Here is a 23,128-nt window from a genome sequence, read left to right on the forward strand (position 1 = left end):
CCCCAAGGGCTAAGTTCTAAGCCCAGCACTCATTATGAGGTGCCTGGAATGCCTTTTCCCTCCTCTTGGGACACTGTCTGGCTGCGCCTCCAAGGTTCACCTGGGCTGGAGAGAGGCTTGTCTAAGCTTGGGACCTGCTGAAACCTCACCTCTGCTTTCTCCCTCAGGGAGTATATGGGAGAGGAGGGCTGAGAAAAGTTATAGGAGTATAACACTGAGCCCGAAATAGGGCAGTCTCTTCATCTAGAGAGAAAGACCATGCACAAGTTTAGGAGCACCTGGGAAGGGGGATCTTCTGAGGTTGGTTTCTACCCTGGCCTTATGCTTGTGCTTCTACCCTGTGCTGGGCTTTTTTAATAAGAGTGGTCTAGGTCAGCTAGGTGCCGCAGTGAATAAAGCACTGGCCCTGCATTCAGGAGGACCTGAGTTCAAATTCGGCCTCAGACACTTAACACTTAACTAGCTGTGTGACCCTGAGCAAGTCACTTAACCCTCATTGCCCAGCAAAAAACAAAAACAAAAACAAAACAAAAAAGAGTGGTCTAGCCTATGCAGGTATCTGGTTGGACCTGGAATGCGGTGGGGTAAGGATGGCTGTGGAGGACAGGAAGGAGAGTGATGATAAATTCCCACCCATCCTTTAAAGGGTCACTTAGATAGTGCTGCCTCCATGAAAGCTTCTTTGATACCCACTTCCTTCACTCTACTTCAGATCTCCTCATTCCATTCATTTTGCATCTAATCAGTCATCGTGTGTTATAATTGACGGCGTGCATGTCTGAACTCCCTACTAGAATAGGACAGTGACTGAGTTTTATTAAAACATTGTGTCTCAGGGGCAGCTAGGTGGCACAGTGGATAAAGCACCAGCCCTGGATTCTGGAAGACCTGAGTTCAAATCCAACCTCAGACACTTGACACTAGCTGTGTGACCCTGGGCAAGTCACTTAATGCCCATTGTCCCACAAAAAACAAAACAAAACAAAAACAAAACAAAACAAAAAAATCATTGTGTCTCCTCCAGTGCTTAACACAGTAGTAAATGTTGATAGTTTGAATTTGCCTCTTTTTGTATCCCCAGGACTTATCACAGTGCCTAGTACATAATAGGTACTTTATTGATTGATTGATTGAAATGAGACTATGTAGGAAGAAGCACCTCCCAGGCCCTGGTCTAAGGACCTGCCCCAGCCTTTCTGGGCACCCTCCCCCACCTTAGTGGTTCAGATCCTACCTGAGCAGCTGCTGCCTATTACATTGTGGGTTAAAAATAACCCAACGTGCTTTTTCAGATGCATACTTGAAAATATGAAGGTTGAAATGATGGAAAATTACTATATTCTTTTCAGTTTCTGTTCCCCACCTCCTTAGCCTGCCCACACACACAGACAGGTTGTTATCACCAGGGAGGGAAAAGGGGAGGGATCCAGTGGCACAGGGCACCTCACAGGGCAAAGCTGATAGGCTGAGGAAGTCAATGGGATTGATTCAGAATCTGGGGGCAAAGAAGACAGTACCCACCCCCCCGCCCAGGGCTGACCCTCTCGGGGCTTCTCTGCCAAGGTCAGGAGGGCAATGGACTACCAAGATATGGGTAAAGGAGGGAGTAGCTGGGTGGTACAGTGGATAAAACACTGGCCCTAGATTCAAGAGGATCTGAGTTCAAATCCGGCTGCAGACACTTGATACTTACTAGCTGTAGGACCCTGGGCAAGTTGCTTTACCCTCATTGCTCCACCCCCAAAAAGATATGGGTATGGGAGAGAGCTGGAAGTATCCCCTACCTGGTAAATATGACTGGTAAAGCAGTGGCTAGTGAAGGCAGATGAATGAATTAAAATGGATGATTAATCCGTATGCTAACTTGAGGCAGAGGGGAACTCAAGTTTGCATGAAGTTTGCATGGCAGACCACAGGCTCCAAGAGGACGTCAGCATCCATACCAACTGAGCTGTCCAAGGTCTGACCCAAAGGACAAGCAAGTTCCCCTCCCTTTTCCCTACCTAGCAACAGCTACAAGGTTCTCTAGGGAGAAACACCAAAGCTACCCTCTTCATTTAATGAAGTCAACCAAGCCACGGAGGGTGATGGGACCTGTGAGCCCCAGTGATTTATTGAGGAGGTTCTGATGCAAGAGGGAGAAAACAGAAAATCCCTAGAGCTTTCTCTTCTTGGTGGGCCAGCTGCCTGGGGAGGGTGGGGGACGGGAGGCCTTGGGTCTCCTTCAGCTACTGAGGAAACAGCCACGTTTGTGCCACTTGCGGTCACGGATACGCCGGACGGACTGGATTTGGGGCTGATTGGCATCCCACTCATTCCAGTGGCGGTACTCTCCCCGCTCAAAGACATATTGGCGCCCTCGGTAGCCTGGAAATTCATAGCCTACCCACCTGTTGGGGTTGGGAGAGACAGAAATTGGCATTAGTTCTATGAGGAGGGGGCCAGGCTTGGGCCAAGAGTTGAGCTGGTAGGGAAAAATGCTGGATATTCTGGGTAAGATGGTGAATAGGTGATGCCAGTAGTCCTGGGATCAGGAAAACCTGAGTTCAAATCCAGTCTCAGACATTTACTAGTTGTGTGTCCCTGAGCAATTCCCTTTTGTCTGCCTCAGTTTCCTCAACTGTAAAATGAGAATAATAATAGCACCTATCTCCTAAGGTTGTTGTGAGGATCACATGAGAGAATATTTGCAAAGTGCTTAGCACAAAGACACTTGCTTAATAAATGCATGATTCCTTCCCCTATAGTAGAGAGCCCTGGCTGGAATCAGGACCACTTGAGTTAAAATCTGGCCTCAGACATTTAGTAGCTGTGTGACCCTGGGTGATTCATTTAAATTCTCTTTGCCTCAGTTTCCTCATTTATAAACTGGGGGTCCTAATAGCATCTTACCTACAGGGCTATTGCCAAGTGAGATGATATTTGTAAAGCACTTGGCCAATCTTAAAACAATATAGAAGAGCTAGCTATCTTTATAATCATCTTCATTGTTATTATTATTATTACTTTCCTCTACATGCTTACCATCAAGTTTTCTAGATATATGTGGCTTCGAGTTAATGCTGCCTTACAATTCACAAAGCACTCTGTTCTATCATAGCTCTGTGAGCTGGGCAGGACAGGTATTATTATTGTTTCCATTTAAATGTGAAGAAGGATCCGAGCTTGCCCAAGATTACATCCAGCCTTGTAGGAGGAAGCCCAAAGTGTGGGCAGATCTGCCTAGGATCAAAGGCAGGGGGAGGAAAAGAAAGAAGGGAAGAAGGGAGGCAGTAGTTCCTTCCTTACGTTCCATTGATGACTCTGATGCTGGCCACCCGATCCTGGAAGCCGTGGGCCCAAAGACTGGGAACGTCGTCATCTACAATCTCCATCTTGCGGCCACTGTACCCCGGATTCTCAAACAGGTGGATTTTGTGCTCTGGGCTGTCCTAGGAGGAGGCCTTGGAATGATCAGTCAAGCCATCTCTGATACTCCGGTCCTCCCGTGCTCCCATAATCTGCCCCCAGGCCAACATACAACCTCCAGAGGGGGATGACAAATCAACAGCAACTCTCTGCTTAGAGACTATTTAACCTAGAAGGGCCATTGCCTACATTGCTGCCCAAGTAATCTTTTTTTTTTGGGGGGGGGGTGAGGCAATTGGGGTTAAGTGACTTGCCCAGGGTCACACAGCTAGTAAGTGTCAAGTGTCTGAGGCTGGATTTGAACTCAGGTCTTCCTGACTCCAGGGCCAGTGCTCTATCCACTGTGCCACCTAGCTGTCCCCCAAGTAATCTTCTTAATTCACCATTAAGCTTGTGCCTCACTCCTACCCTCAAAAACTTTCAATGGCTCCTTATTGTCTACTGAAAAATGTATAAACTCTTTGTTCAAGCTATACCAATCTATCCCTCATAATAATAACTAACATTTATATAGTGCCTACTTGGTGCCAGACACTGTGCTGAACATTTGACAATTATTACTTCTCGCATCCCCATTTTGCAGATGAGAGAATTGAGGCAAACAGAGTTAAGCGATTTGCCCAGGGTCATTCAGCTGGTAAGTGTCTGAGGTCAGATTTGAACTCAGGTCTTTCTGACTCCAGGCCTGGCATGCTATTCACTGTGCAATCTAGCACACACACCCCATCTTCTGACTCCATATCTTTGCACTGGTTGACCCCCGTGCTCACAATATTCCCCCTCCTTCCTTTGGCCTCCTGGCTTCCCTGGTCTCCTTCAAGATTCCACTGGAGTATCACTCCCTGCTCCTACCTTCCCTTCTAAGACCATTCTGCATTTGCCTTCTTGGTACATGGATGCTTCCACACTGCCTCATTTACTAGAATGGGAGTTCCTTATAGGAAGGGGCTTTGTCCTTCTTTGAACCCCCAGTACTTCGTGCCTGGCACATAGTAGGTACTTCATAAGTACTTGCAGACTACTTGACTCAAGCTCCCCCCATCTGGCTCCCCATTATCTCATTCTACTCCCCTTTATATAACCAGTGCCTAGTGCTCTGGTCAAACTGGAATATTCTCTTCTCCCCCGTGTTTGAAAGAGTCTCTCTTTCTTCCAGACCAGCTTAGATATCACAGCCTCCAGAAAGCCCCGCTCCTTCCATTCCCATCTCCATGCCCACCCCTTTCTCAAATTCCTTATAAGACTTTTCCCTTATCCTTATCACTGTCTACCTCATGTCATAGTTACATCACACCCCAAGGCACAAGCTCCTTGGGTCCTTTGTACCCCTGGACTGGGCACAAGGAGATGAAACCTTGTCCTCAAACAGGAAATATGAGAAGATATCTTCCCTTACTCCTTTTAAGAGGTGGGGGTCTTTGGGTGTGGAACATTGCATACATTATCAGATATTCTATAGATAGATAGATAGATGATAGATTTTGTTGATCTCTTTCTTATCTTACTCTTTTAAAAATAATTATTTCTTATAAAGGACGGCTTTCTGGAAAGGAGGAAAAGGGATACGTGGAAGAATCTTAGCTGATGTTGAAACAAAAGATCTTAGGGACATCTAGGTGGCACAGTAGATAGAGCACTGGCTCTGGAGTCAGTATGTCCTGAGTTCAAATCTAACCTCAGACACTTATTAGTTGTGTGACCCTGGGTGAGTCACTTAACCCCAATTGCCTCGAGGGGGGAAAAAGCAAAACAAAAAGATCTTGATAAAAAAAAATTGCTTTGAAATAAATTAGGAGTTAGGACATTGTCAGTTCCTGCTTGGAAAAGCAAACCAAAAAAAAAAAAATGTTTGTTGAATTGAGCTGAGCTGAGCTGAACCAATTGGCAGATAGAGGAAGTGAGAAAATGCCCAACCAGGACTGACAGTCTTCCTAGACCATGCAGAAGGTTTCTCCAACTCTAAAGCCAGACCACTAAGGGGCCTGGAGCAAGGACTGCTTTGAACATGAGTAAGTCCATAGCGTCTGCAGCCAGGTCAGAGTTCTGTGCAGCCTGGCCCACAACCTTCCCTGCCCCCCTTTCCAGGATTTCCCAGTGGGGGGCCCAGGCCCCTGGGGAGGAGGGAGGCCGTACTCACAATGTGCAGGGGCCTAAGGGAAAGGAGGCTGTCACTGTGATGGCTGTTGGACCAGGCATCCCACCGGGGGTAATCCCCCTTTTCTAGGACAAACTGCTCTCCCCGGAAGGCGCAGCGTTCAAATGCCAACCACCTGGAGAGAGAAAGCCCAGCCGGGTCTCAGCGGAAGAAGGTCAAGAAGCTGGTTGGGCAGCAAGAGACCAGGGAGGGAGAGGATAGAGATGGGGCAGGACCCTGGGAAAGAGAACTGTCCTGGGGGAAACAGCCTGGGGGGCGGGGAACGTGACCTGTGACTTTGGCCAAGCTCCCGGCAATGCTGGCTCCACCCATGCCAAAAAACCTTCAAAATCCCACACAAGGTAGATGGCATGAGCTAGGTACTGTTTAGTCTGACTCCCTCCCCCCATTTCACAGATGGAGAAACTGAAGCCCAGATAGGGTCAGAGGTTTTAGAACAGAAAGGGTCCTCATATGAGAGTCTATTAGAAAGGACACAATGTTAGAATGGAGAGGGAGAGGGCCCTAGAACAGAGGATGTCAGAGCAGGGAGGGGCCCTAGAACACAGGATGTCAGAGCAGGGAGGGGCCCTAGAACAGAGGATGTCAGAGCAGGGAGGGGCCCTAGAACACAGGATGTCAGAGCAGGGAGGGGCCTTAGAACACAGGATGTCAGAGCTGGGAGGGCCCTTAGAACACAAAGTCTCAGAACTAGAAAGAACCCCAGGGATACTCTAGTGCAATCTCCCCATTTCACAGGTGACAAAACTGAGGTCCAGATTGCTCACCATCACACAGCTAGCAATGACCAGAGCCAGGATTCCAAGCTGATGCACAGACTTCAAAGGCAGTGCTGGCCCTCAGGTGACCTGGCAGGCGGTTGGTGCCAGGGCCTCCTCCCGCTGGCTGTGGGCTCTTTGTACACGGAACCCCAGAAAACTTCTCCCCACCCCACTCTGTCCATGCAGCACTTACGGGCCAGATTCCACCTGGATGGAGCCCACCTTCTCCAGCAGACTCTCGGTCAAGTTGGGGCACTCGGCGGAGAAGTCACACTTCTTTCCCTGAAAGTTCTCCAGCTCATAGACCGAGACCTGGAAGAAGCAGCAGCCCATGAGCCCACCAAACAAGGCCCCGGTCACTCTTTGGTTCTCTCCAAGCCCAGACTCTGCCTCTGCTTTTCTGAAATACCAGGCAAGTCCTAGACCAACCAGGCAGTCACTGGGAGGAGCAGGCCTGCACTTCCCTCTGCTGGCCAAACAAGGCTGGTTCAGCCTAGCACGCTGGGCTCTGTGCCCCCATGGGCCTGACAGCCTGAGCTGTCCTGGGGAAAACATCTGAGGAACCTGCTCTCAGACATGAAACCTGGGGTCTGCCCCCTTGTGCCAGCCTCTAGCTTACTTGATTAAAATCATAGAATCTTAGAGCTGGGCGGGGTCTCAGAACAGGGGATGTCAAAGCTGGGAGGGCCCTTAGAACAGGGGATGTCAGGGCTGGGAGGGGCCTTAGAACAGGAGATATCAGAGCTGGGAAGGCCCTTAGAATAGAGAATATAAAAATTAAGGTTCAGGTTGTGGCAGGGCTATACCCCCAGTTTTCAGCCCATCTGGCTGCATATCTGTGGCCTGAATGGGTGTCTCTCCCTCCCTGAGGCTATAGTCACTGAACCCAGCCTTTTTCCCTTCTTCTAGCTCAGGAGAGGAAGCCCAGAGACCCAGGACCAATCCAAGGCCAAGGACGCCCCCGTCAACATGAGCCCTGCACTGTACCTTGAATGTTCCCCCCAGGCCTCCATGGCTTTTCCCAGCAGCCGCCTGCTCTGGGACACTTGTCTGCTCCATCATCTTACAGCAAAGATGTCTAGATGCCAAAGAAGAAGAAGTAGAGGGTTGAAAACTGAGGGTGCTGGCTGGCTCATTTGGAGGCAAGGGAGGGGCCTGGCAGACTGGGATTTGGGGACAATCCCTCAGAATCACATCCTGTGAGGCATTGCCGGTTGCTCGCTTGCCCTCTCCCTAACCAGTCACACACAAAGGCAGGGATCTGCACACGTGGCACTTTAAACACAGGTGGGCACACGGAGCTGGAAGCAGGCGTGCGCGCTCACTCACACACACACACATACTTGGACATAGTCGTGCACACGGTGGCACATTTGGTCACTCTCTCACACACAGTTACGGGAAGGCTGAGGCCCAGGGCCTCGTGAAGGTCAGAACCCAAGAGACAACTGGCTTTTCTCTGTGGTGAGAGTCAATCTCTCCATTCACTGGTCTCTGGGACTGGCCCAGCTCCCAGCTGGGATTCAGGGACCCAGAATGAAATGTTCCACTTTCCCAGACTTTCCCAGTGACAAAGTGGGGTGACCGCCGGCTTCAGCCTTAAATAACCACAGGGACCCGGTCACCGCCCCTGTTTACACCACCCCCTCCCAAAACCAGAAGGGGCAGCCCCGGCCCGAATGAGGCCTGCCAAGGCAGACAGGCCCTGCCAAGACCTCAGGCTTACAAACCGTTGTTATTCTCTTGGTAACCACCCTCCTTCCCAAAGACAAACCAGGTTTCCAGGCTCTGGCCTTGGGCAAGGGACCGTTGGCCTTCCCAGGTCCTCCTACCCAACAATAACCCCGATAGGGATCGATCCCCAGGCCCTTAAATTACCCCCCACCCCCCCATAGATAAGTCGCTGTCCCTTGTCCCTCCTCCCTCCTCCCTCCCTCCCCTTCACCTAGCCTCTGTTACCTCTGAGAGGGACAATGGAGCAGCAGGGATGGACCTGGGCCTCCCCCAGGGCCCTATTTATGCAGCTTTCCGGCCAAGCCAGCACATTCTGCCCTGCTGTCGCAGCAGCTCTGTCCAATAGATTCCCTCCATCTGACTTCACTTGAATAGAAGGGGCCCAGGTGCCGGTGTATGTGAGTCCTCCTCGCCGCCGTCTCACTGGCCAATGCATAGCGGTGGGCATCGCTCTCCTCTCCCAACCCCCGCTACCGTCTCACTCCATCAGCATTATTTCAGGGAGAAGGGGGAGAGGGGCATCGGGATGAAGGGAGTCTTGAATGGGGGTCATAGAGCATTCCCAAGCCAAAGAAAGAAACTCCCCAAGCTCCCATTGGCCAGGGCAAAACCAGGAGAGTGGAGGTGAGGGTGAGAGCGAGACTGGATTTGTAGGGTCACCGAAAGGGGCCCGAGAGGTCACCTAGCGTAACCCCTTCGCTTTATAGATGGAGAAACTGAGACTCAGAGAGAATGAGTGACTTGTGTAGGGTCACACGGCAAATAAGTATCTGAAGCAGGATTCAAACCCAGGTCTCACTGAGTCCAAGTCCTGTGCCACCCCATTGGGTTGTGGGGTGAAAGGTTGTTTGGAACACAGGACTCATTTTCTCAATGAAACATTTCACAAGGTGGATAGCTCTGAGGGTAGACCACAAAAACAATGCTCTAGTTCTCATGTGGCTGAATTAGGGTGCCAGGCGTGCCAGAGAACCCATTCCAAATCAGGGTGCAAGAAACAGCTGTCCCCCCAAGATGTTCTCGTGAATCGCAGAAGAACAATGACTGGTGAGCCATACGTGCATGGGAAACAGCATAAATGAGCTCCCCCAGGCACGTGTGTGACTAGAAAAGAAGAAAGAATATAAGCATTTATTAAGCGCCTCCTGTATGCACTGTACTCTTTACAAATACGATCTCATTCGATCCTCAGACAACCCTGGGAGGGAGGTGCTATCATCATCCCCACTTCATAGATGAGAAAACTGAGGCTGCGAGGGGTGACATATGTCTGGGGCAGGATTCGATCTCGGGTATTCCGCCTTCCTAGTCCAACACTCGGTGTCTCTGGTGCATCTGAGAGAGACAATTTGGCTAGAGGACACCAGGGGAAAAACAGACCCAAAAGAGAAACCAGGTCCAGGTGGGAGGTAGGGGAAAGTTCAAGAGGCTGAGCCCAATGCCTTAATTTTGGAGATGAGGAAATTGAGGCCTAGAGATGTCCAGAGACTTATCCAAGGTCACACAGTCAGAGTATCAGAGGCAGATTTGAATCTTGGTCTCCCAGACTCTAAGCCCAGTGCTCTGAAGGACAGCTGAATAGAACAAGGGTCCTGTCTTCAAGGACCTTAGAACTCAATTACCGGAAGGGACAAATTCACAAGATAATTAGAATACAAGACTAAGTGGTGTCAGTGCAAAAAGAGAGGCCTGGGTGAGGAGCCACGAGACATTTTCTAAAGGGGAGATTGTTTCCAAGTCAGGAGGGACAGGAGGGCTCAGGGACAGCTTCGTGGAGGACGATGAATTGGGGTGGGGGCATATCTATACTTGCCAAAAGAACAGGGTAAATCAAGTCACAGAGAGGAGTCAAGATAAGGCTAGGCCAGTCTAGCTTGACTGGAATGGGAATGAGGGATAGGATGAGATAAGGCTGAGAAGGCTCCTTGGAAACTAGGGAAGTGTAAAGAGCCTTGAATGCCAAAACAGTGATAATAATAGCAGACATTGCTATGACTCTTTAAGGCTTGGAATATAATAATAATGATGATAAGGCAGCTGGGTGGCTCAGTGGATAGAGTGCCCAGCCTGGAGTCAGGAAGCCCTGGGTTCAAATCCAGCCTCAGACACTTGCTAGCTGTATGACCCTGGACAAAATCATTTAACACCATTTGCCTCAGTTTCCTCATTTGTTAAATGAGCTGTATTAGGAAACAGGAAATCACTCCAAGATCTCTGCCAAGAAAACCCTAAATGGGGTCTTCTTGGCAGTCAGACTGGAATGAAATGACGGAACAAAAACAACAAAGTGCTTTACAAACATTGTAGTATTATATCCTCCCAACAATCCTGGCAGGTTAGTGGGAGGTGGATTATTATCTTCATTTTGCAGATGAGGAAACTGAGGGTGAGAAAAGTTAAATGATTTGCCCAGATTTCCCCAAAGCTAATGAGTCAGATACAAAGATTGTCTAACTCAGGTCTACACCACTCCAATTCAAACCTTCTGTCCACTGCACCACCTAGTGGCCATAATATGATTTAACACACTGTCTCATTTGATACACGCATTCAGAAGGCAATGGAGGAGGCCACTGGACACTGGGTTCAGGAGGAGCCCAAGGAGCCCAAATTTCTTTAAAATTCAGGGCAGCTAGGGAAAGAAGGTAATGAATCCAGAACTAGGATCTGGAAAGACTACCCAAGACCTACTCTTTCTCCAGGTGGCCAGTCCATTGGAACAGAAAAGAATAAGAAATAAGAAAAACTGCAGACTTCTGGAAGAGCCAGAAAGACTCTACCTGGTACAGGTTGAACTCTGGCAGCTGCATGGAGACATCTGGAACTCAAGGAAGTAATCAGAGTAGGAGAGCTAAAGGGGACTTTGAGAATTTGAGGAACCTGAAATTGAGCTATGCGATACTGTCTTATCCTATGCAATTTTTATCCATGTTTTCCTTCAAATTTTCCACCGAGAACCACCCTCCTCCCCAACATTCTGGGGGCCTTCCTCTGCTTCCTGTAGTCTCTTGGACAAACTTTCATAGGACTGTAGTGCAAGGGTGGGAAATAGTCCCCATGCCAATTAATCGCAGAAGACCCAGAAATTGGATTGAAATCAATGGATTCAATCCATTAATGAAAATTAAACTAGGTAAGAATATGCTCTTAATCAACCTGAAAGGATTACAGTGACTCTTGGGTCATTGGCTAAAGACAGATGCCACACAGGAAATATCTTGTGATTGGCTGGAGAGGAACAAGTCATACCTTTGGGATAAGATATAAAAGCCAAGATCTGCATCAGTCATTTGACCAGGAGGGGCTTCCCAATTTGGGTGCTAAGGATTCCAGGCTTCTGAGAGGAAATTGCTCTTGGGGGTGGGAGAGAACATACCCCTCTTTCTCTTCTCCCTTCCTATTAGCTATATTACTGGAAGATGACTGATAGGAGACAGTGCATCCACCTAGGAGTAAAGAGAGGCAAGATGAAAACAAAAAGAGAAAACTGGATAAGCTAGAGATAGCATCAATCTGGTTACAATCTTTGAACCATGAAAGGTTAGAAGACCTGAAGGTTCTGTTGGTTTTGGTGGCAAAGTCCCAAGAACAGCATGACTGACAAGTGTGTCTTGTTCATGGGACAGCCAGGGAGCCGGTGTCACTGAATTGAAGTGTACATGGTGGCGGGTATAAGTATAAGAAGACACACTGAAGACCACCTTGACACATGGAAGAAAGGTAGCTTCAGGATTCTGCAATGGCAACAATCTAGACAAGGGTCTAGAAGAAAGCTACACCTAAGGGGAACTTCATGAGGACTCTACAAAGGGAGAAAAGTACTTCCATTAGCTAGGAGCTGTGAGTGACATCTTGGGCAAATACATCTCCTATGCAGATGCTTCACTATTTTTTTTTTTGCCCACTCTCTGAGGCAACTTGTGTGTGCAAGGGGCACGCATAACCCTGTTTTGGGAATGGGGGGATTTTTTTTAAACAATTGTCCTTGTAATACTTGCTTAATTAATACACTTTTTAAAAGCAAAAAGAGTGTGAGAACCAACACTGGTGGGGGCTCATGAGCAGCATTACCAGAAAGTCCAACCACCTTAGGGTTAACCTAAGGAGAAAAGTAGTCAGCCAATCTCTGGCGATCTATTCCAACAATTTGAAGAATTACTCCTGGAGGGAATGCTAGTACTAGGAATGTAGATCCCAGCTGGAAGGGACCTCAGTGTCTATCTGATGAAACTCGCACCTCATTTTACAGGTGAGGAAATTTAGGCACTTGCCCTGGGGCATAGAGCTGGTGTCAGAAGTGGAACGCGAATCCAACCCTAACTTCAGTCAGTCCCTCAGTCAAATTAAGCACCTACTGTGTGCCAGGAACCATAGTACTGTCTTTCAGGTCAGAATTGACCTTGTGATGGTGGCGGTGTATTTTTCTTGGCTTAAGATGAGACATGCCATTTTAGAAAAAAAGCCTCCATTTCAAAGTGAATGACCAGTTACATCTAATCCCTATGCTGTGCTTTCTTTGGACAAGACCAACCAAAAGACAAACAGAGTCTGCCTTGTACTAGACCCCTGAGGCCAATGGCAACCTAGCTGATTAAGAAGTCTTTGTCAATCCTCCCTTGGAATGCAACAAGCTACGCTCTCAATGACTGTGTGGTTATGAACCCAGAATGAATACATATTTTCTGTGTGTTCTAAGTACCTATTGGGAAATGGCTCATATTCAGAAGTCCACTTGTCTCACAGGCTTCTCTTCTGCCAATTATGGATGAAATAAAAGCTTTTTACTGACTTGAACTCTAAACTGTAAGCTAGTTTTCTTTCCATGATGTTTTGGGTGATGTCTTAATACGTGTTCAAGGAGGAGAGGGGAAGGTGTGTCTGCCAGAATGGGACTCATCCTCTCCTTCAGGAGAGGAGATATATTCCTTCTGAAAGCTAGCTGGGGGCAGGGAGCAGGAAGGAGCACCAAGGCCAACCCAAGGCTAGCCAACTTTTCACAGAAGTGGAAGAGCAAAAGTACTAATAGTAGGGATGCTTCTGAAATGCAGCCGTGAGCCTGAACTTGGAGACAGGAAGACTTGGGTCTGAGTCCTAGCTTCACCATTTCTAAATGGGTGGCTTTGGGGGACGTATGTCACCTCTCTCTATAAAGAATAATAACCGTTACACTGTATTACAAGTGGCTACGAGAACAGTGCTTATTAAGTTCTATAGAAATAATGATGACATATTTCTAAAAGATAGAGGCTGGATTTGTAATCAGGGAGCTCCCAGATGAGTGAGAGAAATTAGTAACAAACAATGATTTGGGGAGATCCAGAGTTCCCCCTTTTTCTACAATCCTTTCAAAGGATATTGCTGATAATGAAATTGAATTAACTTCCACCTCCATCTTGGCCAGACCCCAATCCACTTTACAAGGAATTTAATCTAAGGTGGGGAAGCCCATGGTGCTCTACACAGGTTTGAGTGGGGATCAATTCTTTGATTAGATTGTCCAAGGCTGGGTAATTTAGAAGTAAATGACAAAATCAAAGTTAAATCTCCCAGACCCTCATTGGGATAGGTCCACTTCTACTGTAATATTCATTCTTTTTCATTACTTATTAACCAATCAGAGTTGACTGCCACTGTCAGGAACACTCTTCCAAGTACATATAAACTGAGAGCCCACTGCCATCAGGGGTCTTTGTGTCACTGACCTTTTTATTTTATTTTATTTTATTTTTGCAGGGCAATGAGGGTTAAGTGACTTGCCCAGGGTCACACAGCTAGTAAGTGTCAAGTGTCTGAGGCCAGATTTGAACTCGGGTCTTCCTGAATCCAAGGCCGGTGCTTTATCCACTGTGCCACCTAGCTGCCCCCTGACCTTTTTATTAATAAAATGCTAGCATTCATAATAAAATTATTATTTACCCTGAAATTATGTCTCTTAAACTTTTAAAACATATGAGGAAAGTTCCTCTCCCAATGCAGGTGGGCTCCTTCTAGAGCAGTTCTTAAACTGGGGTCCAGGATATTGTTTTGTTTTTGTTTTTGCAGGGCAATGAGGGTTAAGCAACTTGCCCAGGCTCACACAGCTTGTAAATGTCAAGTGTCTGAGGCTGAACCCAGGTCCTCCTAAATCCAGGGCCCGAGCTCTATCCACTATGCCACCCAGCTGCCCCCAGGATATTGATTTTTTTAAAAAACTGTATTTCAGAGGCAGCTAGGTGGTACAGTGGATAGAGCATCGGCCCTAGATTCAGGAGGACCTGAGTTCAAATCCAGCCTCAGACACTTGACACTTACTAGCTATGTGACCTTGGGCAAGTCACTTAACCCCAATTGCCTCACCAAAAAACAAAAACAAAACTGTATTTCAATATAATTAAGGATTGTGGGTTTTTTGTTTGTTTTTGGTATTCCTATGTGTTTTATCTTAAGAGGTAAAAATTATCATTCTAAAAAGGCATCCATAGTCTCCAACATGCCTGCCTATGAGGGCCAAGTTTACTATATGGAGAGTTGAGTGGCTCACCATAATATTGGGGTCCTGGAAATAATGAGGGACCCTCTAGGTTCAAAGCTCCCTCCCCTCTGAGCTACCTTTTTAGATATTTCTCCCAGGCCAATAAGAGAGGAACCTAACAGCCTCTTTTCCACAAACAAATCAGGTTGTATTAATGGGAATAAAATAAACAGCCAAGGTGAAATTAATAAAATCAAAGACAAGGGAGTAGGGAAAAAGAAATACGGATAATCCTCTTAACTCTAACCTAAGTATCCCCAAACTCGCTTCCAGTTCAGCTAATTAAAAAGAGCAGGGCTCATATGTTAACTCACCACCTGGGGTCCGTAGCTTCAATGGGAAACCAGCTTTTTCAGCCAGGGCCCGCAGGACTCGTCTGCTCCTGCTGCTCACACCACCGGACATAAAGTTACTCCGGAAGAGACTGAGCTTTCCTCAGTGATTGTTTACTCTCCCTCTCCCAAAAGGGGAGGTCCTTCAAAACTGCCTGTGGAGAGTGGTTTCTCCTGCTGACATCAGTAGCACATGTCACTCAGGGCAGGCTGGGTGTGGCTCATCCCAATCAGTCAGCCAAATTCCAATAATCTTACCACACTGCCCAAGGATCCATGAGGTTAAGAACCTCTTCCTTAAGTGTCAAACTCAAATAGAAATAGGGGCCACTTAGAAAAACACGATATTAACATAGTCTATGTTTTATTATTTTTTTATTTTGTTAAATATTTCCCAGTTACATTTTAGCCTTGATCACTTCCTACCCCATTTATATTGTTTTTTCAATTTAACCAGACCTTTGGCTTTATTGATTTTTGAGCTCCCAGTGATGTAGGAGGCAAAAAAGGGGTTAAGAGAAAAACCCAAGACCCAAGCTCTATTTCAGATATGAGCTCTAAGAGGGATTCAGATCCCAGTTAATAGATAATTTACAAGTCAGGATGCTAGGTTCTCTTACCCATAGTAATCAGTACCCATAAAGGGAACAGAGGGAGCTAGGCTGTGAAGGCCTAAGAATATAACAATGATAAAATTGACAGGCTATAGAAACTTAGACTGGAAATAAAAGAAAAATGAGGATATTTTGTGTTGTTTTTGTTGTTGTTGTTGTTGTTTGTTTTGGGGTTTTTTTGTGAGGCAATTGGGGTTAAGTGACTTGCCTAGGGTCACACAGCTAGTAAGTATTAAGTGTCTGAGGCTGGATTGGAATTCAGGTTCTCCTGACTCCAGGGCTGGTGCTCTATCCACTGCGCCACCTAGCTGCCCCAAAATGAAGATATTTTGAAACTAGTCATGGGAAACAGAGACATATGCAGAAAAGGCCAAATTTGTCCCCAGATTCATCTTATGATGTGTAAACTCCCAAAACATATCTCCACTGAAAAAGGTACCCACCTTGGGGGTTGGCTTAGGACCCCAGGAACTCCAAATTAGGATAAGCCCTCCCCTATACCTCCCAAAGGTGAAGAATATTATGAGGACAGGCCCTCCCCTGTACCTTCCCAAGGTGGAGATTATTATAATGAGACTGATAATCGATTTTATCTATACTATAAATATAGCTGTCTTTCCTTTCACTATTCGAGAGATACCTTTCCACCATTCTGGTTCTCTCCCTGTGGTCACCCACAGTATTGCAATAAAACTTGGGAAACCGAGTCACTGAGTCTTGTCATTCTTTTGGGACGACTCACGATCAATCTGACCCTAAATTCCATCCCACATCACCAGGAAAGAAACCTACTGTACTAATGCAGATGAGCATCTTCCCCTCCTCCTACTCCCACAATTTATGGGGGCACTAGGGAAGTTATGTGACTTGTCCAAGGGTCACTAAGCCAGTATGGTTAGACTTGGAGATACTAGCTGTCTATCCACTTTTTTTTTTTTTTGGCGTGGGGCAATGAGGGTTAAGTGACTTGCCCAAGGTCACACAGCTAGTGTCAAGTGTCTGAGGCTGGATTTGAACTCAGGTCCTCCTGAATCCAGTGCCAGTACTTTATCCACTGTGCCATCTAGCTGCCCCCTCTATCCACTTTTACTAAGCACAGGAGCTGGGATTTTAAACTAGGTTTTTTCTGATTCCAGTTCTAAATCTCTTTCTAGTCGTTTCAGTTGTGTCTGACTCTTTGTGACCCCATTTGAAATTTTCGTGTTAAAGAGACTTGAGTGGTCTGCCATTTCCTTCTCCAGCTCATCTGACAGATGAGGAAACTGAGGCAAACGGTGAAATGATCTGCCCTGAGTCACACAGCTAGTAAGTGTCTGAGGCCAGATTTGAACTCAGGTCTTCCTGACTCCAAGCTCAGTGTTCTATCCACGGCACCACCTCGCTGTCCTCTTAGCTGCTGCAGAAAAGCACTTTAAGAACAACACACACCAATTCATTAAATACAACTGGCTTCAAAGCTTTATTTTTCTATGTTCATAGTTCAAATGCGACATTTTTTTATACATGCAAAGACCCACAGGATGAGGCCATCATTTCTCTAGGTCATCTCTTTATTGCAGTCCTGGATCACATTTTCAAAACAGCTTTTTTTATTTTTCTATGAATAGGAAACTCTTCAGTGGTAAAATATAAAAGGTCTTCTTTACATCCGATACTCTGTAGGGCAAAGGAACGCCTGGAAAAAAAATTGCTAGCATCCCAAAGTAAAGATACACTCTTTTCATTTGACATTAAAAATATAGGCCTTTGTGTACTCATGTGTTCTCTCTAACCTGACTGGGGGGGTCCTTTCTAGGATGTCTAAAGTGCCCATGATCTGGCTTAGATTTGTTCAGAGCTCACAGAGTTAGCCTGCTTGCCCATAAGGCAACAAGAAGCAAGGGTGCCGGGACAATATTTTTTTTTAGCAGAACTCAATTTCCATCTGCTGTCACTTCCTAAATCTCTGAGGAATGATCACAGCAGAAATATTAGAAAATATAATATTTATATATATATATATATAATTTTAAAAACCTGACAAAGCATTCTTGGGAGTCATATTCATACAAGGACGCAACGCTGAGGAGGGTGGAATTACTTAGGAAACAAATGTGGTACAAAATATTTTCTCTAACACAATATATTATTTTGGGTGTTCTCTATTTACAGGGACTCTAAGGCTATCTGGAATGAGATTATTCAAAAGAAAAACAAAACAGATGTTCTGTATGGCCATTCTAATGGACATGCTGGGACTCGGCTAGCAGGGAGAGCAGTCTGCTGAACCAGGAACCACTGCTCTCTTCCCCCTTCCTCCCCTCCCCCATCTCCCCTCAGTGGAAACTGGGTTAATTCCCATTTCCAGGAATTTGGAGTGGGCATTCCAGAAATGATCTCCCAAGTGGGAAAGAGGGGAGATGGGAAAGCCTCTCTCTGTAGCCCTGGCCTTTTTCTCCTTTGAAGAGTTAACATCCTAGAAGTCTCCTCTACTACATTCCCTGAGTATAGCACTGGAATTTATCCCCACCAGCCTTCATCTCCCACTCCACAGGGCAACCCCAGAGCCATGCTCAGAAATTGACATCGTAGGTGCAACATGCACCTGTTCACAGGCTCTTCTTGGATAGAGCAGCTCCTCCCTTAGTAATGGCCATACCCCAACAACCACTTGCCTGCCCAGGGCACTGGTCCCTTTCAGACTTGGGCATCACCTGCTTGGCACAGGACCAGCCATCTCATTCATCAATCATTCCACCATAGCCATCAGCTCCCAGCCAATCAAGGATAGATGCCTACTCCCTAGGGAAGGTTTGGGGGCATTGAGTTCATCTTCATGCTGAGAACACCAGAAGGCTACACTTGGTTCCCTCCTGAAGCACTGATTTCTAGTCACTCTACAATACTGTTCTCCTGACATAATGGTCCAGCCACACACCATGGGGATTTTTAGCTGTGGACTATAAAGAAAAAGGCACATTGAGATACTTTGGGGTGACTTCTCTTCTTTACCCCACCCTCCCCTCCCATCTTAGCGTGGCCAATTTTTAAAGGGGTGATCCCCAAATAGTTAAGAGATGGATTGGGTGATGTTGCTCCTGTTTCCCCAAATCATACACTGGGAGGAGGGGGAGAACAACTGAGTTTAAAAGGTCAGTGGGACAACCAATGGGCTTGAACTGGGTCACTGGTAGCATCTGGGGTGGAGAGGGTCATTCTATTCATGTCTTTACTTTCATTGGGGACACATTTCCCAAAGGCCAAGAGGCTGAAGAGGCTTGGCCTGGGAAGTCCTTGGTGACCAGATTTAGGTCAGAATTTAGCCATAGTTTCCCTTCTCTCCCTGGGCCCCAACTGGGGAGTTACCCGCTTTATCTATTGCACACTTAAGGATCTGCATATTTGTAATTATGCACCAATCTGGGAGCCCTGGGGAGCCTCTGCTGAGAGATTAAAAACATCAATTGATAAGGCAGTCCAAAGCAACAGTTTGGAGTGCTGAGGTTTATTCCAGAGAATTTCTTTCTAGGGCTTCTTGGAATCGCTTGCTTAACCGTTTACATTTAGGGACGTTGGAGTTCAATAGCTTGGTCTCTATTTTCTCTCTCTCTAATGACACAGCAGAAGAATGACATTCATGGAGACCACACACATGAAGGATGAACGGGATTGCTAAAAAAACAAACAACAACAACAACAAAAAACTAGATATCGTTGGTCTCTGTGGCTTAGAAATTACCCCAAGTTGATGGCCATTTCGCCAGACAATTAACGACTTGGGCTCTTGGGCTCAAAATAAACCAAATTCCACATCTGTGTCATGAAGCTTCTGTTTGGGCAGAATTCCTAGGGAAACCGTAGAGTACCAATTGGACATTAGCATCCATGTTATTGCAGGGTTAGAGATTCCCACTGGGGCTTCCCAGGCCAGAGTTCCAGGGGTGAGGTGGCAGACAACAGTAAAGGACAGAGATTTCTGCTCTCTGCAGTTGGCAGCTGTCAAAAGAGGGAAGAGAGGGAAGGAGAGAAAGCTTGTAGATGAAAGTGATTTCACATTCAGAATATGGCTTATGGGCTCCTGGAAGAATCAGCGAATAGGGAGGTGTTGATGATCAAGCGGAAAATACTAAATTGCCTTTAAAATGACTAAAACCTTCTAAAGCAATTGAGCGCCAAATCTACATGAAGGCCAAATTTCCAAAGAGGGCTCATATATGGAGTTAAAATTGGTGGATATTCCTGGGAAGTTATGGAGACTGGCTTCCAATGGAGGCCCAAGGCCCATTTTGACAGTGAGGTAAGCAAAAGTTAGTTTTGTCCCAGCTAAACCAGAAGCGGACCAGTCACCAGGGTGTCGATGAGGGATTTCTAAGCATCATCGTTGCTGCATTGGCAAAGACCAAAATGAAAGGAAGTGTTAGGAGACATCCCATAGCCACGAGCAGTGGGCCTGTTTTAGCAGCGTTGGGGGGAAATGATGGCTGAAAACCAAAGTTTTCAAGAGGAGGGGCTTTCGAGGTAAAGTCCCCAAGGACAGTTCTGGTGCCACGAATTTGGATGGTGGATTCCAAGACAGAATGGGAGCTTTTCTTCCCAGCCATGGATCTCGCTCTGTGGGCCTGTGAGGTTTGGAGCGAGGGGCATTTCTTCCTCCCAGTTAAAATACTGTCCGGGGCATGTCAGCACAGTGGGCTACACCCCAATGTGGGCAGCCAAGTGCCCCTTGACCTCATCCTAGTCTGGAAACGTAAACTCGGCAGCTAACGAAAGGAGAGAATTCTCTGAGGAAGCATTTAATGGGACTGCTGCCTGAAAAAGCCCCTGGTGTCGACTGTCTCCACATTGCTGCATGAGGAAAGACACAAACTGGGACTTAAAATGATCCCATAGCTGGAGAGGGGATGGGGTGGGGGGTCCTCCTCACCAAACAGCCGCCTTTCTCTGTATTCACCTCCTGCCAAAATATGGTGGCTCCCTGCATACAGGTGTTACAGGATCCTTAGAGCTGGCCTGAGCCCTCATTAAAGATACTCTATCTGGGGCCACTGGAACGGCTGATGTTGGGTGAACACTGAGGTAAGTGCTATGAGGAGTGAGAAGAGAACACTGACCCCCATAAAGCAAACGCACAATGTAGGGTTCAGACACAACCGAATCCGGAAGAAGACGAGGCAATAGTATCTCTTAACGGGGTCCAGCGGAGGATTTCAATAGAATGATCTCATCCCACATTTTTGTCCTTGCCTGGAAATTGAGAGCGTCCTTCAGCTGGAAAGGAGGGAAAGGAAGGCAGGGGAAGATTTCACCAGGAATCCATTGCTGGGAGTTCAATGACCATGAACTCGAGGGGATGGGAGACATACAGACTTCCTGGCCCCTTTTGTCTCCCTCCCGGCAGACAAGGCAGAGATGTGTATGTTCAAGTTATTCATGTGGGGACTGAGAGTCCACTTTCATTCCCGGAGTGGGGCCAGAGAACGCCCCACGCTCCATCTGCTTCTCAGAAGACCTTGGCCCCATGATGCTCCATGGCTTTGCAAGCTGCCGGCATTTGCTTCTTTGTGGTTTCTTTTAAATGGGGTTGGCACAAAGTTTGTGGCCATGCGTGGCCTGCTAAATGGCTGTGTGTGGAGGTGATCCCCATCGGTTAGCTGGGGTATCAGGGGATGCCAGGGTCAGGGGATCTCTGTTAGGGAATGCTTACATACCCAAAAGGCAGAGGTATTTGGGGGAGCCCAGGATCCCTAGAGATTGTAGAGGAAGGCAGTTCACGGGCACTTTTGCTTGAGAAAGGGAACGGACAAAGGGAAACCACATCCTTAGGCCAGTCTCTCCATCCCTCTCTCAGCTCTGGTCCTGGGAAAGGTTGAGAATCTTAGCAAGCCCATTGCTATCTACATTTGGGTTTGTTTGTTTTTTGAAAAGAGCACTTAAAAAAAACAAAAACAGAATAGAACAACAACAACAACAACAACAAAAAGAATGGGCAGGATAGATAAGAAACTAAAAATGCAATTGAAAATGGAATCTCTAGACTGCTGACTTTGGAAATGGCTCTAGAAAGAGAGGAGAATCCCAGCCAGCCAAGGGTCATCCCACTCAGCAACCGGGGTCCCGTGTGGGTCCGATTCTGATCAGTAGCACAATGGGCTACATTTCCTCGAGAAGCCTGGAGATTCCATGGAAATCGGTTAACCCACCAAAATCAAAGCAGGGGGGAAGAAAGAAAGAAGACATTGGTATTTACAAAAACAATGACCAAAATGATTGGGTGGGAATAACCTGAGGTGTCTGAAGACATGAGACCAACTCCTTCCTTTTCTTTTCACATAAAAAGCCTATCTACACTTCAGATAGGAAAGAGAATCAATGGAATTATTGCTTTATCCCCTTCCCCCTACTTCTAAAGACCAGGAAATGGCATTCCAATGAAGCTATTGGTCCAGCTGATGGAGACACATCTGGGGGCAAGGCTGGACAGACCTCCACTCACGGGTACATTTGACAATCAGGCCTGCAAATCTCTGAGGGTGAGAAACCAGTGGGAGTATTGATCAAAAACCACTATAATACAGAATCAGCAGTGGACCCCGTGGGCCGCAGGCATGGCAGGAAGGCCCCAGGTCCTTTCACGCCCTGCGGGGATTACGGCACGGCGAGGGGAGAAACGGGCAGGGTCCCAATTCAGATAGTTTCAGAGACCAATGAGACAACAGCAGTCTCCTCACACCCCATCCCGGTGAGGCGGGCAAGGCAGGCCTTTGTGTCTGAGGCTGCTTAGAATATCTGAAGTGGGTAGAGATGAGGGATTTTACTTAAAAAAAAAAAAAAAACAAGAAGAGAACAGAGAGAACATGCTTCTCAGCCCTGAAGGGCAGCCTGGGTAGGCTCAGAAGGACCAGCTCTGGCTTCAAGGTCTTCCCCAGTGACTCTCCTTCCCTTTAGGAACCAACAAGAGCTTCTTCCCTTCTGGGACTCAGAATTCTAAGCAGCTTTTCGTGGCCCCTCCAGGCACCTAACCCAGGAGGCAGGAAGCAAACAGCAGCAGGACTTTTGTCTTCAGGTTTGGACAATTAAGGCTTCTGTTAATGAGACTTCAGCATTCTCTTTTACCTAGGAGGGAAGGGACACGGTTAGCCCAGGCACCAAAACTGGCCATGGCCTAGTTCTGAGGTCAGGCCTTAAATCTGGGTCCTTGTGAATGGCTGGCATCTGTGTAGTGCTTTATGATCGGCAAACACTCTGTGTGCACGCATGTGCATGCAGGTGTCTCTGTGTGTGTCTACGCAACTGGTGCTAGCTAATGAAGGGCTACCAACATTGTAATGGTCTAAGCAAAACAAATGAATGGTATCATATATATTATGGAAGTAATGGAATCGTGTATTATACATATATAAAGTGCTATACAGCATATGATATATAATAGGCGATATATTATTTATATAATATGTGGAACTAGAATATATTTATGTGGTGATACTATATATTATATATGCTGGGTGTTATTCATACATATTACATATACACACTATATGTGGTGTATATATAATATATACTATTTTATACACTATAAATGGTATGTATATGTATTATATATACTAGATGCAGGCATATATACTACATGCTATAGA

The 23,128-nt window shown here is 46.7% G+C and overlaps 2 protein-coding genes across 6 annotated transcripts in view; both read right to left on the reverse strand.

Moving 5' to 3' along the window:
• Positions 1 to 2,167: 2,167 nt before the first annotated feature.
• On the reverse strand, positions 2,168 to 14,962 carry CRYBB3 (crystallin beta B3). Of its 2 annotated transcripts, XM_043977198.1 has the most exons (6): positions 14,884 to 14,962; positions 7,312 to 7,402; positions 6,518 to 6,636; positions 5,546 to 5,678; positions 3,289 to 3,431; positions 2,168 to 2,390 (listed from the first exon to the last, which is right to left on the reverse strand). In XM_043977198.1, the coding sequence occupies exons 2-6, from the start codon at positions 7,384 to 7,386 to the stop codon at positions 2,225 to 2,227; spliced, it is 636 nt and encodes a 211-aa protein (XP_043833133.1). In that variant the 5' UTR covers positions 7,387 to 7,402; positions 14,884 to 14,962; the 3' UTR covers positions 2,168 to 2,224. The 2 variants fall into 2 exon arrangements, with proteins under 2 accessions (XP_043833133.1, XP_043833132.1); XM_043977197.1 differs by lacking the exon at positions 14,884 to 14,962 and having other exon boundaries at positions 7,312 to 7,531.
• Positions 14,963 to 16,950: 1,988 nt separating this feature from the next.
• Positions 16,951 to 23,128, reverse strand: part of KIAA1671 (KIAA1671 ortholog) — a 226,733-nt gene continuing 220,555 nt past the window's right edge. For all 4 annotated transcript variants that reach the window (XM_043963839.1, XM_043963757.1, XM_043963999.1 and 1 more), the window contains one exon: positions 16,951 to 22,607. The gene's annotated coding sequence lies outside the window, so the exon portion shown is untranslated. The remainder of the gene's footprint in view (positions 22,608 to 23,128) is intronic.

Source organism: Dromiciops gliroides, chromosome 1 (assembly GCF_019393635.1).
Source record: "Dromiciops gliroides isolate mDroGli1 chromosome 1, mDroGli1.pri, whole genome shotgun sequence".
NCBI lineage: Eukaryota > Metazoa > Chordata > Mammalia > Microbiotheria > Microbiotheriidae > Dromiciops > Dromiciops gliroides.